The following is a 15,603-nucleotide window of genomic DNA, read 5'->3' as shown; positions in this document are numbered from 1 at the left end:
CTGCAGAACAATTTCTTGAAGAAAGAGAATGGGAATGCAAATGGGGACTCCCACTAGGTCTCCCACTATTATCCTTAAAGGAATTTCAGAAACAAAGAGTTCTGCTTTGAACTCTAAAACATGCAGGAGTTTCTTGTTATTTAAAAAGCACAGACACCATCCACATGTGTTAATCTAAGTCAGAATTTTGTGTTGTAATCAAGCTGAAGAGGAAGAGTAGCTCAGATGAAGATTTGCAGGATGACACAAGGTGAAAGTATCTTGGTCACTTGGACCCAGAGAGGAGTTAGAAATCTTATATTGTGGCAGTTTTCAGCTGGAAGAGGCTTGAATGCTGGATGGGCTAGGCAAAAGGCAATTAAAAACGAGAAGTGTTATGTTAGAAGGTGATTTGCAAAGATGTGATTGATGATCTACTGCAGGCCTTGTTTCAGTGCTGCTAAGTGGTGTTTTTGGTCAAGGGTCAGTTCCCACTGCAGTCATGGTGTGCAAGATGAACCTCAGAGCAATAGAGAAATGCTGCTTGTTTTGCTAAAAAGTGTAGACCTGTAGGAAGCAATGAGATCTTCCCTTCCAAGGATCTTCTGAGATAATCTTTGTTCTAACACACATTCACCTTGGCTGTAGGCCTCCAAGACTGAAACCTGAGTCAGTCAGATGTGAGATGTAATTACATCCTAAGAACTATCAGGGAGTTTCTCAAAGACAAGAAGGGCTTCAGCTTAGATTGAAAACTCTGCTAGATCTACTTCTACACAGCAGAGAGAACCAAGAATTGAACAGGCTAGACGAAACAAAGCAGTTTATACAACCATCTGTGTTCTTACTTCCAACTAACTCAGTGCCTTTCTTACTGGCAGAAAGCCAAACATTGTTTTACATCTGCCTTGATTTTTTTTAATAGCAATAACTAACAAAGGATAAATATAGGTCTTATATGCTGTATAGAGGTTTTAAACAATAGACCTGTACTTTGAAGGAAGATAGTTCTATGATATACATTTCTAAATATTGCCATTCAATTAAAGACTTTTTGTTTCTTCCATCAAGAAGAAAAATGGTCTTGAAAAATAATAGATTTCTAAATCATGAATAAGGTATAGCTGTGGAAAACCCATTCATTATATTACTATTTGCCTTTGAGATCAAGCAACTTACAAGTAAACATTTATTTAGAAAAAAATGAACCAATCTGCAAAATGTCAAACCCAAATAACTTGTGGTGGAAACCACATATCAGTGAAAATTTCTTGGAATGAAAATGGTTGTAGTACTGTTCAGTGTTAGCACATATATATGCACAAATGTAACACAGAAAAAGAATGAAGTTATTTCTGGCTCATGAGTAATTGTTAGGACTTCTCAGCCCATGGACTTTATGTGTGGGCTGTACCTAATCTCCAAGATGAATAAAAAGAAAACTTTGCACAATATTTTCATTTCTAGACTATAATATTATTCAGGAAAAATCAGAAAAAGGGCAATCAAAGACCTTGCTCTGCCTACCAGCTTTTATGTCTCTCCTTCTTCAGTTTAGTAAAAGTAAATCTCTTTAGCTTTCCTTTCTCCCTTTTGTTACAACAGAATTTTGGTCTGAAGATACATAGTACTTATTGAGACTGCAGAGTAGGAGTAAAAAAAAATATTTAAGAAATGAGTAGTGAAACATTCCTTTGGACAAGAGGTGAGAAGAACTGGTAAGTTATTTCACTTACTAGTGAAAGAGATGTGCTAGATGCACTTCTATAAAGTAAAATGCCTCTGTCCTGAATAATATTTTATCTGGTACCTTATCTGAATTTAGAGAGCAGGACTTCAGCTCTGAAGCCGTGTGGGTTGTTCAATTGACACTGCAGCTAATGCTTGCTCACTCTATTTATTCTCTGGCTCATGAGACCAGGGATCTGTCTGTGCCATAGGCTGGCACACCTCACCAGAACAACAAACCCCATTTACCTCATGAGCTGTCTTCCTGGATGCTGGAATATGCTCAGTCCTTCATCCTACTTGTATCTTCTGGCCTTACATAAAACTAAACAAGTTATTATATTTAATTTTTAAATTGAATAAATAAAAGTAAATTTATAATATAATAAATATTACAATGTTATTTATTTATATATTATATTAATATTAAAAGACATTAAAATTAATTTACTTAAATAATTATGTTTTAAACTTAGATTTATTATCAAGGCAGAGAACAATAAATAACAAAGCTGTTCTCCAGACACTCTGTTGGGCAGATGTTTGATTGTGATATTTTGTCTCCTTTTTCAGTGAAATTGCAGATAATCCTTATATGACTTCAGTGCCTGCAAATGCTTTCCATGGGCTTTGTAATGAATCTCTAACCCTGTAAGTTCTTCCAGTTTAAGTCACAAGGCAATTACCCCTCTGGTAATGCTTAAAATGTTTAAAAATAAAATTATTCCTGTCCTACTCTCTAGTAGTTTGCAACAGAGTAACACCACAGACAGACAGTATCTATATTCTAGTTTTCATAAATTCTGTACCTTGACAGCTACTTGAATCAGTCTTGCTCTTTTCTTTAAACTGGCTTGACTACAGTGGTTTTGTTTTTCTATGACCCTAGTGCCAATGAATGGTTATATTTGAAAAAAAATCAAGGAGAGTCTGCAAAGTTCTCCCCCTGTAAAGCTACAGCAGGGTTATAACTGTGCCTGTTTTTTCAACCTGAGTGCTACATACCATGTAAACTAATGGATGGCAAACATCAGAAGAGTCGTATTTGAAATAAAGTTGTTAAATAAAGTTCAGTTATGCAAGTCAGCCAATGTGAGCCACAAGAAAGGACTGATGGAAGTGAAATTACTGTAATGGGTTATGACCTGAACTGGGAGGAAGAGCATTAGGATGTGAACAGATGAATTCTAAAGAAATTCTAAAAAAAAAATCCATTTGCCCTAAGAGACTAAAAGAATGAATTCTAAAAATTTAAGGCCCACCTGATAGTAAAATCAGACCTTTTTTGCTAGTTGTTAGTTCCTTTAGCCTTCTTTAATCATCCTAGCAGGATTTTGTTTCCTTGCTTTTAGTTTAAGTGTGGGAAAATTATAGCAAAGTGATTTAGTCTATCATTGCTGTGAAAAGAGGTAGATGGCACCACATGGTATCCTTGATTCAGGTGCTCTCAGGAGTGCTTCTGGGCATTTGACCTTGCACAGTAACTACTGCTTCTTCAAGAGATTAAAATTAACCCATCCATAAATATGCTGTTGCAAAGAAAAATGATGCATAAAATGTTAGGTATTCATGTATTGAAGCAACCCAAAATACACTGAAGTAATTTCTTTGTTGCTTGCAGTAAACTCTACAATAATGGTTTTACCAGCATTCAAGGCCGTGCTTTTAATGGGACAAATCTGGATGCTATGTAAGTAGCAGGTAATTCTCTTCTTTCAGAAGAAAAAACCCAAACTTCTCTCATTATTTGAGGCTCTGAAATATGTATCTTATTTTAATTACTTTTAAGGCGCAAAGAGAGGATGTTAATTTCAGCCAGCAATAACAATATCATTGCATAATGTCTTTTGCAGTGTGCTTTCATTTAGTATGTATATTTATAGCTCAGAAATAAAATCATGCCAAGTAAGCCCATTGTGAGTTTTGCTTTGGTTTGAGGCTACAGTAAAACTTCATTTGATCAGTAACTTTTCTAAGACAATTTGGAAGATAATTATGCTTTTTTTTTTACAAGACTTTGTTTTAGTAAGTGTAGCACTGATGGTAGCAGCTCATTCACAGGTATCTTTCACCTGCAAAAATGAGATGGTGTAAGGTGCTGGGAGCAATTCAGAGGAACCAGCCACTCACACTGGAAACGAGATGCACATCTCAAAAGCATGAACCAACCATTTCATATTTCCCTGAAACTTCTTATTGTATTTTTTGAAAAAATAATATTTATTGAGTAAATATCCTTTTTACACCATATCAAAAATCAAATCATTTAGAGAATACATCTCAATTCTAGAGACTCCATTCACTTTGGCAGAGTTTACTCTTGTCCTACAGAAGCTTGACTGAGGAGTCTGTCATTCTCATGAGTAAAGAGATTTCTTCATAGTGGGCTTTTAAATTAACCAGAGAGATATGAGGATCGATATCATTATTTTTAGTACTTCATTTTAAATTAAGCTTAAATTCTAGAAGAATTCCATAAGAGCATCCTTCACATGGTCCTAATCTTTCCAAACTGACTATTTTAGCTTAGCAGCTAGCTAGACTCTTAAAGTCTGAAAGGTTTGTGTTAAACAAAAGATCTGAAACAGATCTTATTTTATTCACACTAGTTCAGTTACTTTAAACTTTCACATGAAAAAGGAAATTTTCTATGAGCACATAGTGTTTGTACAAGTGCCCACAGAAATCTCAAGATGTAAAATATGGCAAAATAAAGCCAGTGTCTTGACTGAATCCCTCTAAGCTGCATGCAACAATACTCAGAAACTTTCCAAGCCTTAGCCAATATATGAACTGTATTGGCTCTTCCATTTCTTACATTTGACAAAACACGGGTTGGATACTATTTTGTAGCAATTTTTCTTTATGCTTCTCTCACAGTATGCAGGTGTTATTCCTCTTTGGAATTATCATTATTATTAAATAATCAAATGAAAATGTAGTTGTAGAAGATCTGGAGTCCTAAACATCTGCTTTATTGAATGGGAAGTCGAGAAGCAGACAGCACATACTAGACTCTGTAGACACTGTTCACTAATTTTTATGAAAAAAAAATTGTAATTAGTATTCTTTAAAGATATAGAAGTATTTTTAAGGCCAAGAGAAGACGGCTTTACAGACAGATCTAGACAGACCTGAGAGCCAGGCAATCACCACCTACATTAAATTTAACAAGTACAGTTGCTGGATTCTCCACCTGGCACGGTGTAATCCTGGTTATGTTACGCAGTGGGAGGCTGAAGAGCAGCCCCACAGAAGTAGATCTGGGGGTCCTGGCTGATGGCAAGTCGAACATGAGTCAGCAGTGCCCTGGAAGCCAGGAGAGGCAACCCTGTCCTCGGTGCACCAGGCACAGCATTGCCAGCCAGGCAAGGGAGGGGATTGTCCTGATCTGCTCTGCTCTGGGGCAGCCCCACCTCGAGTGCTGGGGGCAGTTCTGGGAGCCACAATACGAGCAGGATATAAAACCCTTAAGTGTGTCCAAAGGAGAGCAGTCAAGAAAGGCCTTGAGAGTAATACTTCAGAGGAGTGGCTGTGGTAACTTGGCTTGTTCAGCCTGGAGAAGGGGAGCATGAGGGGGAGATCTCATGGCAGCCCACAGCTCCCTCAGGTGGGGCACTGGAGGGGCAGGTGCTCATCTCTCTGGTGACCAGTGATAGGACATAATAGAACAGAATGAACCTGCATCAAGGGAAGTTCAATTGGACATTAGGCGAAGGTTCCTCACTCAGAGGGTGGTCAGTCACTGGAACAGGCTCCCCAGGGGAGTGGTCACAGCACCAAGCCTGTCAGAGTTCAAATTGTATCTGGATGATGGTCCCAGTCATGATTTTGTTCTTCACTGTCCTGCAAGGACCAGAGAGTTGGTTGCCATGATGCTTATGGGTCCCTTCCAATCTGATATGTTCTAGGATTTATGACCCTAAGTGAATCCTACCAGAGACTGCCTATGATGCACTAGTCAATCAAATTTTAAAAGAAAAAAGCCAAAAACAAACCAAAAAAATAGCAACAACCAACCAACAGAATAACTAAAACTAGACTTATATTCATGGGTTTATCTACCAGCAGTAAAAACGGTTTATTACAACAAACACTTTTCTCTTAATTAAATCATATGACATTTACTTGGACCAGAGCACTACTCCAGGTGTACAAGGCAAACTACGGAGTTGAATATGAGTGGCAAAGCCTTTATCTCTTTGATAAACTACACTGAAATCTCTAAACTAATTTTCTGAAGTAGTTTGGTTATCATATGACAGGACAAAGGATAATTTTGCCAAGTGCAAGTTTGGATATTTGTTTCTAGAAGCGACATTAAGTTTATGTAAGGTAAATATTTCATTTTCTCTATTCTGACATTTCCAATTTGAACTGTTTATCTACCACTGTATAGTGAAGGAAGTACCTGTTTTTCTCTGGGTCTGATCCAAGAGCACTGGAATTTAACAAAAATAGGAGCAAAAATAAATTAATAGAAAAAGGGTGAAGGAAATTCGAATGTGTTTTGAATTATTATCTCAAGGACAAAAATAAGTAACAAAGCAAAACAATAAAAAACAATAATAAATTTTTGGCAAATTATTCAAAGACTTCATGTTCCATCAATAAATTAAAAGACTTTTTGGGAATCTCTGAGCCTATCTTCTACTATGCATTATGCCTTTCTACCACTCTTGCAGCATTAAAATGCCTATGTAATTAAAGGGGGACAAAAAAAATAATGCAGGTATAGGTGACAAACCATGGATAAAGGGTTTCCATTATTATACTGAATAATAGCACTACCTAGTTGATCTTGTCATCCAACAAGGATTAGTGTTTAACAGCAAACCACAGAATTGCTGTGTAAGTTTTATAAGAGCAGGGAAGTAAGGAACCAGGAACGAAGGGCTGAATGACATTTTTACTGAAAAGCATTCATCTGACACTTGAATCTCTCATCTTAACCCACCATCATTAAAGTCCATAAACTGCATCACTCCTGCAAAGTAGTGCTGCTGCACCAATGTTTATTTCTGTAAGGTAACTGGGGAGGAAAGAAGAGTTTTTAAAAGTGAATGGCAAAATATATTTGTAATGAGCTTTTACAGATCTAAATTACTGAATTGCAAAGTGTGCGATCTCAAAATCTAATCACAAAAATAAACTCCAAAAGAATATATTTACTTCAGTACACATTTTCAGGTTTCACTTATGATGCTTGGCACAGCTCAGAGTTAAGATAAATGATTGTGTGGAAAAATCATACGATGAATCCTTAGTACTGCTCACTTACCAATGCATCTTTTTTGCCCATTCTCCCTTTCTTTAACCTTCATTTCGCAATCCAGCTGGATGTACGTGTTTTACGTAGCACTTGAGATGTCCTGCTAGTGTTTTGTGCTCTCAGAAGGTCCTGCTCAGCACACTGCAGTCACAGTGTTTTCTGGTGTGGTTGAGGCTTAATGCAATATTCTTCCCCCTTACTCCTGGACTGTGAATCTGTAGAGACTGTTAGACACGAGTATAGATGGTTTACGGCTCTGACTGGATTGAAAAATGTGAAAAAAGGCCTTCATTTACTTACAGCACTACATAAACATCAACATCTTCTACTTCAGATTCCGCACTTACTACTACAGATTTCCTGTGGTTTGCACGGGGGTGTTCATGTGTATCTGACTGCCATCCACCAACTCTCCAAAATTACAATTATTCTAGTGTCCCCACTAAGGCTAGATGTTACACATCAACTTTGTGATTTCTAAAACTTCTAAGATTTGTTTAGATGTGTTGATACCACTGTTGTGATTTTCCCTTCTGCAGGGATTTAAATTACATTCTGTATCATTTAGCTATCAGCAACAACAAAATTAAAGTAGCTTTCAGAAGGAACGGACTCTCCATAAGCTTTCTTCATCAAATTAGTATTTACCAAAGCCTTATTCTTTAGATTTAAAAGCAGTACCTATCAAAATAAAAGGACTTAAACAACTGAAACCAGTTAGCATCAGGAAATTGTACATTCTGATGGGCCTGACTCATTGATATGAAAACTGGCAGCTAACATCGTAGCCCCTCCTTAGTAACACATGGTTCTGTACTTCTCAAAGTCTCTAGCTGTTTCTATTTGTAACTTTGAAGATTTTTATCAGACATATCAGGTATTATATTTCAGGTTTATTAGTCACTATGGTACTCAAACATCAGGAGAAAGTATTTCAAAATTGGACACGCAATTAACTGGTTGTATAATAGTGTCTAGTTATTAAAGCAGACAGGTTTTATTAGGTTAAGCAGGGTTTTGTGTCCTTCAACACTACAATCTAGATGTTGAAATCTTGGATGAATTCTTAACTGTTGTTCTGGTTTTAATTTTTGTATTCATTTTGCAGACAAAATCATAAGGAGATTTGCACAATAAAGGAAATGTTCACAACAATAATGTGCCATTTACAGAATATGAAAATCAGTTCTCAGAAAACACAAACACCAGGTGATGCTAGAACGTCATATATTTATAAAGAATGAAAGCTTATTTCAAACAATAGCTGAGGTGATATGAACTATTTTCCTCTGTAAGAAACAAGGCTTAAGGCATGAGTAATGTCCAATGAATAACATGCCAGAAGCATTATTTGGCTTCTTAAGACTTTCTGTTGTGTAACCCAGATGAAGTACATTTACTTCTCATTTCTCACTATGGTGATCAATATAAGCTTATATCCAGTAAATGTTATGAAAAAATTGCCGATGACTTCAGCCAGGACAGGATTAGAATCTTTACTTAATTTTTTCCACACCAGTTTGCCAGTTGGGCAAGGGAAGGGATTGTCCTGCTCTGCACTGGTATGGCCTCACTGTGAGTAGTTTTGGTCACAATATAAGAACTAAATTAAACTACTAGAGAGTGTCCAAAGGAGGGCTGGATTGTGAAGGGCCTTGAGATGTATGAGGAGCAGCTGGTCTGTTCAGCCTGGAGGAGAGGAGAGGATTGGGGGAGGGAGAGGAGAGGAGAGGAGAGGAAGAGGAAGAGAGAAAGAGAAAGATAAGAGAAAGAGGAAGAGAAGGAGGAGAACTGATTTCTTCTCTGTGGTATCCGGTGACAGGACCTGAGGGAATGGGCTGAACTTGTGTCAGGAGAGGTTTAGGTTGGATATCAGAAAAAGGTTTTTCACCCAGAGGGTGGTTGGGCAGTGGAACAGGATCCCCACGGAATGGCCTGACAGAGTTCCAGCAGGGTTTAGAGAACACTCAGGCACATGGTGTGACTCTTGGGGCTGTGTTTTGCAGGGCCACGAGTTGGATTTTGATGATCCCTGTGAGTCCCTTCCAACTCAGAATGTTCTGTGACTCTGTGAACTTTACAGCCAGCCTCTGGCACCTGTTGTGACCACCTTACTATTGCACTTTTGATCTTACTAGCTATATCACAAGCTAGCTTGTAAATATTTATAATGGGGTACCAAACATCCTGCTCTTTCTTTGCTCTTCTTATAACAAAACTTCGATCTTAAATTTTGGCCTGTATGTAAAAACCTCCTCTTGACTATTGAAATTTTTAAGCATTAAAAAATTTTATTGAACTCACAACATAGGGGAAATAGTTTTCCTGTTTGTTCATGATGTGTTCCATCATGTAATTCCTCATACTCCATTCTGAGAAGAGAAAACAAAACTATTTCACCACATCCTCACACATATCATATGCACTTGAAGATACAGTGTCTATGCATGTGCCCTTATGTTTATGACAGTGAGAGAAAAAAAAATTGGAACAAAGATAATAAATAAATTAGAAAAATAAAGTATTTGTTGAGGAGTCTAATTGCTTTTCAAAATGGAAAACCTGTATTTTGTTTCTTGAGTACACAGAAAATGAAGTAACTGATTATGCTTCAATATGTGGTTGGGAACAGATGGCCTTTTTGCTTTTGTACATCTCTACAGGCAAGTAAACTTGAGATCTTCAGTAACCTATGGATAACTACTTCCAAATCACTGTATTTTGTTTGTTTCTGCAGCTATCTGCACAAGAACAAATACCTCAAAGTTATCAATGATGATGCCTTTCTGGGAGTGCACAGTGGACCAACTCTACTGTAAGTAGGTAAAAATGAAGTAGAGAAAGCTAAAAATAAGATAAGAAAAAAAGAAATAACACTGCTTTAGCTTACAGTTTCTTTACAACAATTAGCATCAGAGCAGCAGGGACAGGAATGGCATATTTACAAAAATAATACCAGCAACAAAACCAGTGCTTTAGGGAACTGATTTATGAAATGCTTGCATCCTACATTACATATACTGTTCCTACCAATTATTCTTATGGAAGATTGTGTTCTACAGCCTGTCTTACAGCTGTACAATTGTAATCCAAAAGGAGGACTCTAGTACCACATATGTAAAGGAAATTGAAAGAGAGGAAAAAATAATTTTAGACAAATAGTTACTTCTGAAGTTCTTCTTTTTTCTCATGTTATTTGGCTTCCAGTCTGATGTTACAATCCTCCAAAGAACTTTTCACTAAAATTGGGAATCATAATATAGAATGAAAATAAAACCTCAAAGAAGAACTTCCAGAAGAATCACATTACCTATCTCAAAATTGTCTAGAATGTAATGTAGTGCCCACGACTGATCACAAGGAGAACTGAAATACTGAAAGGGGAATTTCTTCCTCTACTGCAAAACCAGATGATGCCAGCAGTTCTCAGTCCATGTAAGAACAAGTTTTACTTTCTGCTCTTCAGGAAAACAGCTTATTCATAGCAGAATAACTGTATTTTACTTGGAAGGAATCCTAGAAGCTACCTGCAACAAAAGGTGCAGAAGTCATTATTTTTCTTTTAGAATCTTTTCAACTCCAGAAATTCCGTCTGCCTCCAGCAGATGAGAGCTTGCAGAAGCACACATTTTTGACTCTGATTATTGTGGGTATTTAAAGTGTTGTTGTTATGGTGACAGGTAAACAAGAAATGTTTATGCTGCAATATGCTTCAAAATGTTGTGGGTGATTAATTACATGCTGTAAGAGCCAGGTAAGCTTCTGGAGCAAAGGCTAGCTTGGAGATGTGTCAGCCACACAAAACCTCTTGGTTTAGGGGCTAGAGATGCTTTCTTAGGATGTGCATATCCAACTGTAAAGAACTTCCATTTTACCCTGTTTTCAAGTTAGATACCTCAAATGACTTGAATTTTTTCTAGTCTTCCATAACTATTGTGCTATCCCAGCTACCACTGATCCTTGATCTCAGGACATGTTTTATACTGCAGTCTAACAGCCAAATACCCATCTCCTCTTAGAGTGATATACCTTCATGGCTAACAGGAGTCCTAGCAGTACTTACAACTGAAGAGAGATGCAGTACTTACTACAGTGTCAATAGAGAGAGGTGTCACTTCTCAAAGGCAGAAGGCCAGAAATGGCATGTAAGCACAGTGAATCAACAGTGGATTTACAGAGCCAGAAATTTCACATCATGATACTTTGATATGCAAGTCCTAAGATAAAGCTCCTAGGATGGTGTCACAGTTTAACACTGGCCTGCACCTGAGCTCCACACAGCTGCTTATTTGCCCCTGCACCCAATGCAACGAGGGAAAGAATTGGAAGGGTAAAAATGAGAAAAATCATGGGTTGAGATAATGTCAGCTTAATAATTAAAAAAGAGATGTTGAAAAAAAGAAATCAGAGGGAGAAGAAAACACACCAAACCCAAGAACAATAAGTGATGTAACAAAAACAGTTTCTCACTATCAGCCCATTGATTCCCAGCCAGTCCCCTGGCAACAGCAGTCCTGGCAAACATCCACTCAGTCTTTACTGCTGAGCATGATTTTATAAAGTCTAGGATATCTCTTGGTCAGCTGGGGTTGGCTGTCATAGCTATCCCCTCCTAAATTCTTTTGCACCCCTAACCTCCTCACTGGCCAGATGGTGTGAAAAAGAAAAAATGCCTTGGTTGTGTGTAAGTACTGCCCAGGGACAGTTAAACATCCCTGTATTATCAACATTATTTTCACTCCCAAATCAAAAAGAAAGCCCTGTACTGTGAAGAAATTTAACTCTATGTCAACCAAAAACAATACAAAATTAATAATTCAAGTTATTAGCTTTTAATTTCATTTTAATGCAATTTTAATAGCTGCTATGGGGCCTGTGTTACCCACAGATAACCAGGAATTATTCTGCATGTGTGATGTAGAAGTAGTTTGCCATAAAATGAGCAACAATTTAAAGTGGAATCCTTCCACATGGACAGATCTCTCAGCTAACTTTTTGGAAAGTAGAATTATTTTAACAGGAACAAAAGAATTTATGAAACTCCCACATATGCATTACCTGAGGAAAGCTGAAGTAAAAAAATGAAAACTGAGTGAAAACCTAGTATTTGTGGTTGTGTCGTGTCAATGGCCATTAACATCTCACACAGGAGACAAAAATGTCCTTGCATTTGGTGCCTTAGTGTACACCCCCACTATACCATCATGACCAATGAGTTATTTACAGGAAGACCACAGATTTGTTAACTCGTGTCACAGACTGAAAAGTCTGACAAATACAGACCTTCCATATTCCCTTGGGCAGTGTAAACAACTTAGCTTGTTATAAGGAATAATTTAAGTCATTTTTGGTTCAGGTACCTTGGTGTTGTTAGCTGACCATTCGGTCTTCCTCAAAACAAAGTTTTACTTCCAAAGTGTTTAGTCATGAAAATTAACTCTATGGAAAATTATTGTGAGAATATTGCTTTTTTTTCTTTCTGGGACAATGAATACAATTGTGTATAGTGGCAGCATATGCACAAAAAAAAATTAGAAAATTTCAAAAAAGGAACATTTATGGAGCTCTAAAGAGAAATTCTGTCTTGCCTCCCTACCAAGCTGGCAGAACTTATTGTCTGGAATTCCCTATATGCACTCTTCAAGTGAGATAATAATTTATGGTAGTTGGAACATTTGCCCCACAGATAGTGCTTTTTTTCTGATCAGGATTTCAGCAGTAACAGCAACTTAAAGGCTGAAATACAGACCATGGATCCATCCAAATGTTCTATTTGGGGTAATGTTCTATTTTGGCTTTAATGAAACCCAATGAGAAGATTTAACTACAAAGAATTGTGCCTGATTATATGTATGTTGTGTGAGTTTGGCCATGCTCTCAGACCACCTAATTAGGCCTACTTAAGTAAGTATTGAAAAGCTAGGTAATTCTAATTTTTTTTTTCAAATTTGCAGTTTACAACAGCAGGGGAAGCAGGGACTGTGATCACTGAATAGAGGAAAACAGATGTCAGCAATTCTGGCTCCTTTGTCACTGTTGTATATTCAGATGTATGTGAATGTATACACAGATTACTCCCTTTAGAAAACTATTTTAAGAGTATGATGACAGTACATTGCTCTTCACCTCAAAATGAAACCTTGGCAAGGATTCAGCAACTCAGTGGACCTGATTTACTACATGCAACAAGAGCTGCTGCCTTGAACAAAAGTTCAACAGAGTGCAACAAAAATACAATCAGGCTCATTATTCCATTAGGTTTTTCGAAGCCCACAGTCCAAACTCAAAATGTTACAATCACACAGGATACATGTGAGTAATTAATTATCTGTAGAATGCAGAATTGCTCTTTAAAGCACCATTTCCTAATCTAGGAATGGTTCCTCCCACAGGACACAAGCAAGTCTTTGAGCAAGAGGAGCACTCTATATTTTGCTAATCAAACAATGCTGATTTTAAGATTTTAAAAAACCTTCAGTAGAGTTAAAACACTATCTGCAGTTTATCTACCATACATTTTATGCCTTATCTATTCTAGTACTCAGAAATTTGTATATGAGTAGGTAAAAATTCTCAGTTGTAGCATGATGCATTCAATCTCATTTTCTTAATTACCTGTCTTTTAAACTATTGTTTTTACTGGATTTCATACTACAATTGCATGCTTCCAGCAATAAAAAGGATTATTGAAAAAGCTATTATCACTTAGATCTAGTTCTGAAATAATGACTTCATAAAACCAACAAAGAATTAGACCAACATAAAATAACTCAAGAAAAAAAAAATCAGAGCAACTGAGTATCTGTTTAACACTTCTGTAATATATAGCTGGTTCAGAAGACAACACCTCTGAACTCATAAGCAGAGTTTTATTCCCACATTTATCTGAACCTCTCCAATGTCTATTTAACATTCATTATAATGTGTAAATTTCACCTGAGATAAACAACAGCCTAGAATTGTCACATGAGATTTTTAAGAAAATATGTCACATGCTGAGATTGGTTGAGAGCACTTTGGTTGCTGTTCAGCCTCACACTGTAGAACTCTACACAACCACTTCCAGTACCTGAGTGGGCTCTAGACCATGGCTACTTAAAAGCTGAAGTCTGGTCTGGCTCTAGGCTAGCTGTGAAGGTTGCTAGCCTTTTACATAATCCTGAGTATTTGACACCTTCCACAAGAGTGTGTCTGCCTGGTTTCCGTCTCAGCCTTGTGGGCATTTGTCAAAGGCTTATAGAAGTTCCAGGAGACTTTGAGCAGATCATAAACACAACACATAGCCAAGTTGCAAGGCAGGAATTATTCTTACAAAAGCCCCTTACGTGCTGACTTTCCTCAGGTATATCCTATTCAGTGGTGGCTTGTCTGCTGCCTTTCTGCAGGACAGCAAAGTTGAAGGTTCCACAACTCTTCTGCCATTCAACTGCTTCCTCCTTCAGCTGCCTCAGGACTTTGCTGGTGAAAACCATCCAGTCCTTGTGACTTGCTATCATTCATTTTATCAGTTTCCTGCCTAGCCTCTTACAGTCACTTCAGTTTGAGACAGATCCTCTTGACAAGTCCATCAGACCTCCTGTGCATTCTCTTGTGTTTCTTTAAGGGTGAAAGCTATAACTTAGCAGTGCCAGCAAGACACTCTTCTGTGCAATGTAAGCGCTGCTGTGTTTAAACATCATCTTAGTTATCAATATGATTAGTTGTTAATGAGACAGATGTAACTGCAGTCAGTTCCCATTTTTCTCAGCAGACCAAAATCAGGACTGATCATCCCTGACTGATTGGGACTGACCATACTTGGCTTATCAGGGCTTGGTAAGAAGCAACAGGACACTAGGAAATCACCTCAAGTTGTGCCAAGGAAGGTTTAGATTGGATATTACAGAAAAAATTTTCACAGAAAGGCTTGTAAAGCACTGGAACAGGCTGCCCAGGGAAGTGGTGGAGTCATGGTCCCTGAAAGTATTCAAAAAATGTGTGGATATGGCACTTGAGGACATTGTGAACATGTTGGATGCCAGATTGATGATTGGACTGATGACCTTCGGTTTTTGCCAACCTTAATGATTCTATACACTAGCACAAAAATAATTCAGGAAAATATATCTTCTGTATGAATGCAGGCACTTGACAACTGCAGCTACTTGGATTCACATGGCTCTGAGGATTAGTAATTATTTATAAATCTTTTCAATCTAGTTTGAAGATAGTTGCTATGCTGCTTGAAGTAGATTGTGAATCTGATTAGATACTCATCAAGACTAGACATGTAAGGTTAAAAAATCCCTGAGAACCCCACACTTTCCTCTTGGCCAGTTGACACACACACACAACAAAGTGTGGGCCTAGGTAGAGTAACTAAGAAATTATCTTCCATTGGGAGACAAATTATCACCAGACTCCTAGGAAGCTTTTTGATTTGCAATAGCAGTGGTACAGACAGGTCCCAAGACTTCTTGTTGGCAGACACCACATACCAGCAGTTTAGGGACTTCCCAAACTGGGATTTTGGAAATTTCCAAACTTCTGAGCCACCGTGTTTAAGATGGCACATGGATGGGACAAAATCTATTGCTAGCCCTGCACAATAAATAGTCCTAAATCAGCAAGAACTTCAAGGCACC

The 15,603-nt window shown here is 37.6% G+C and overlaps 1 protein-coding gene across 2 annotated transcripts in view; it reads left to right on the top strand.

The window, feature by feature from the left end:
• TSHR (thyroid stimulating hormone receptor) overlaps window positions 1–15,603 on the top strand; it is a 47,083-nt gene that overhangs the window by 23,332 nt on the left and 8,148 nt on the right. For both annotated transcript variants that reach the window (XR_004418313.2, XM_033063530.2), the window contains exons 6-8: window positions 2,281–2,358; window positions 3,329–3,397; window positions 9,717–9,794. Coding sequence is in view for 1 of the 2 variants with exons in the window: in XM_033063530.2 (XP_032919421.1) it covers window positions 2,281–2,358; window positions 3,329–3,397; window positions 9,717–9,794 (225 nt within the window). In the remaining variant the exon portion in view is untranslated. The remainder of the gene's footprint in view (window positions 1–2,280; window positions 2,359–3,328; window positions 3,398–9,716; window positions 9,795–15,603) is intronic.

This window comes from Catharus ustulatus, chromosome 6 (assembly GCF_009819885.2).
Source record: "Catharus ustulatus isolate bCatUst1 chromosome 6, bCatUst1.pri.v2, whole genome shotgun sequence".
NCBI classification, from domain to species: domain Eukaryota; kingdom Metazoa; phylum Chordata; class Aves; order Passeriformes; family Turdidae; genus Catharus; species Catharus ustulatus.
The sequence above is the reverse complement of the archived record's forward strand: the minus strand, read 5'-3'. Positions and strand labels throughout refer to the sequence as shown.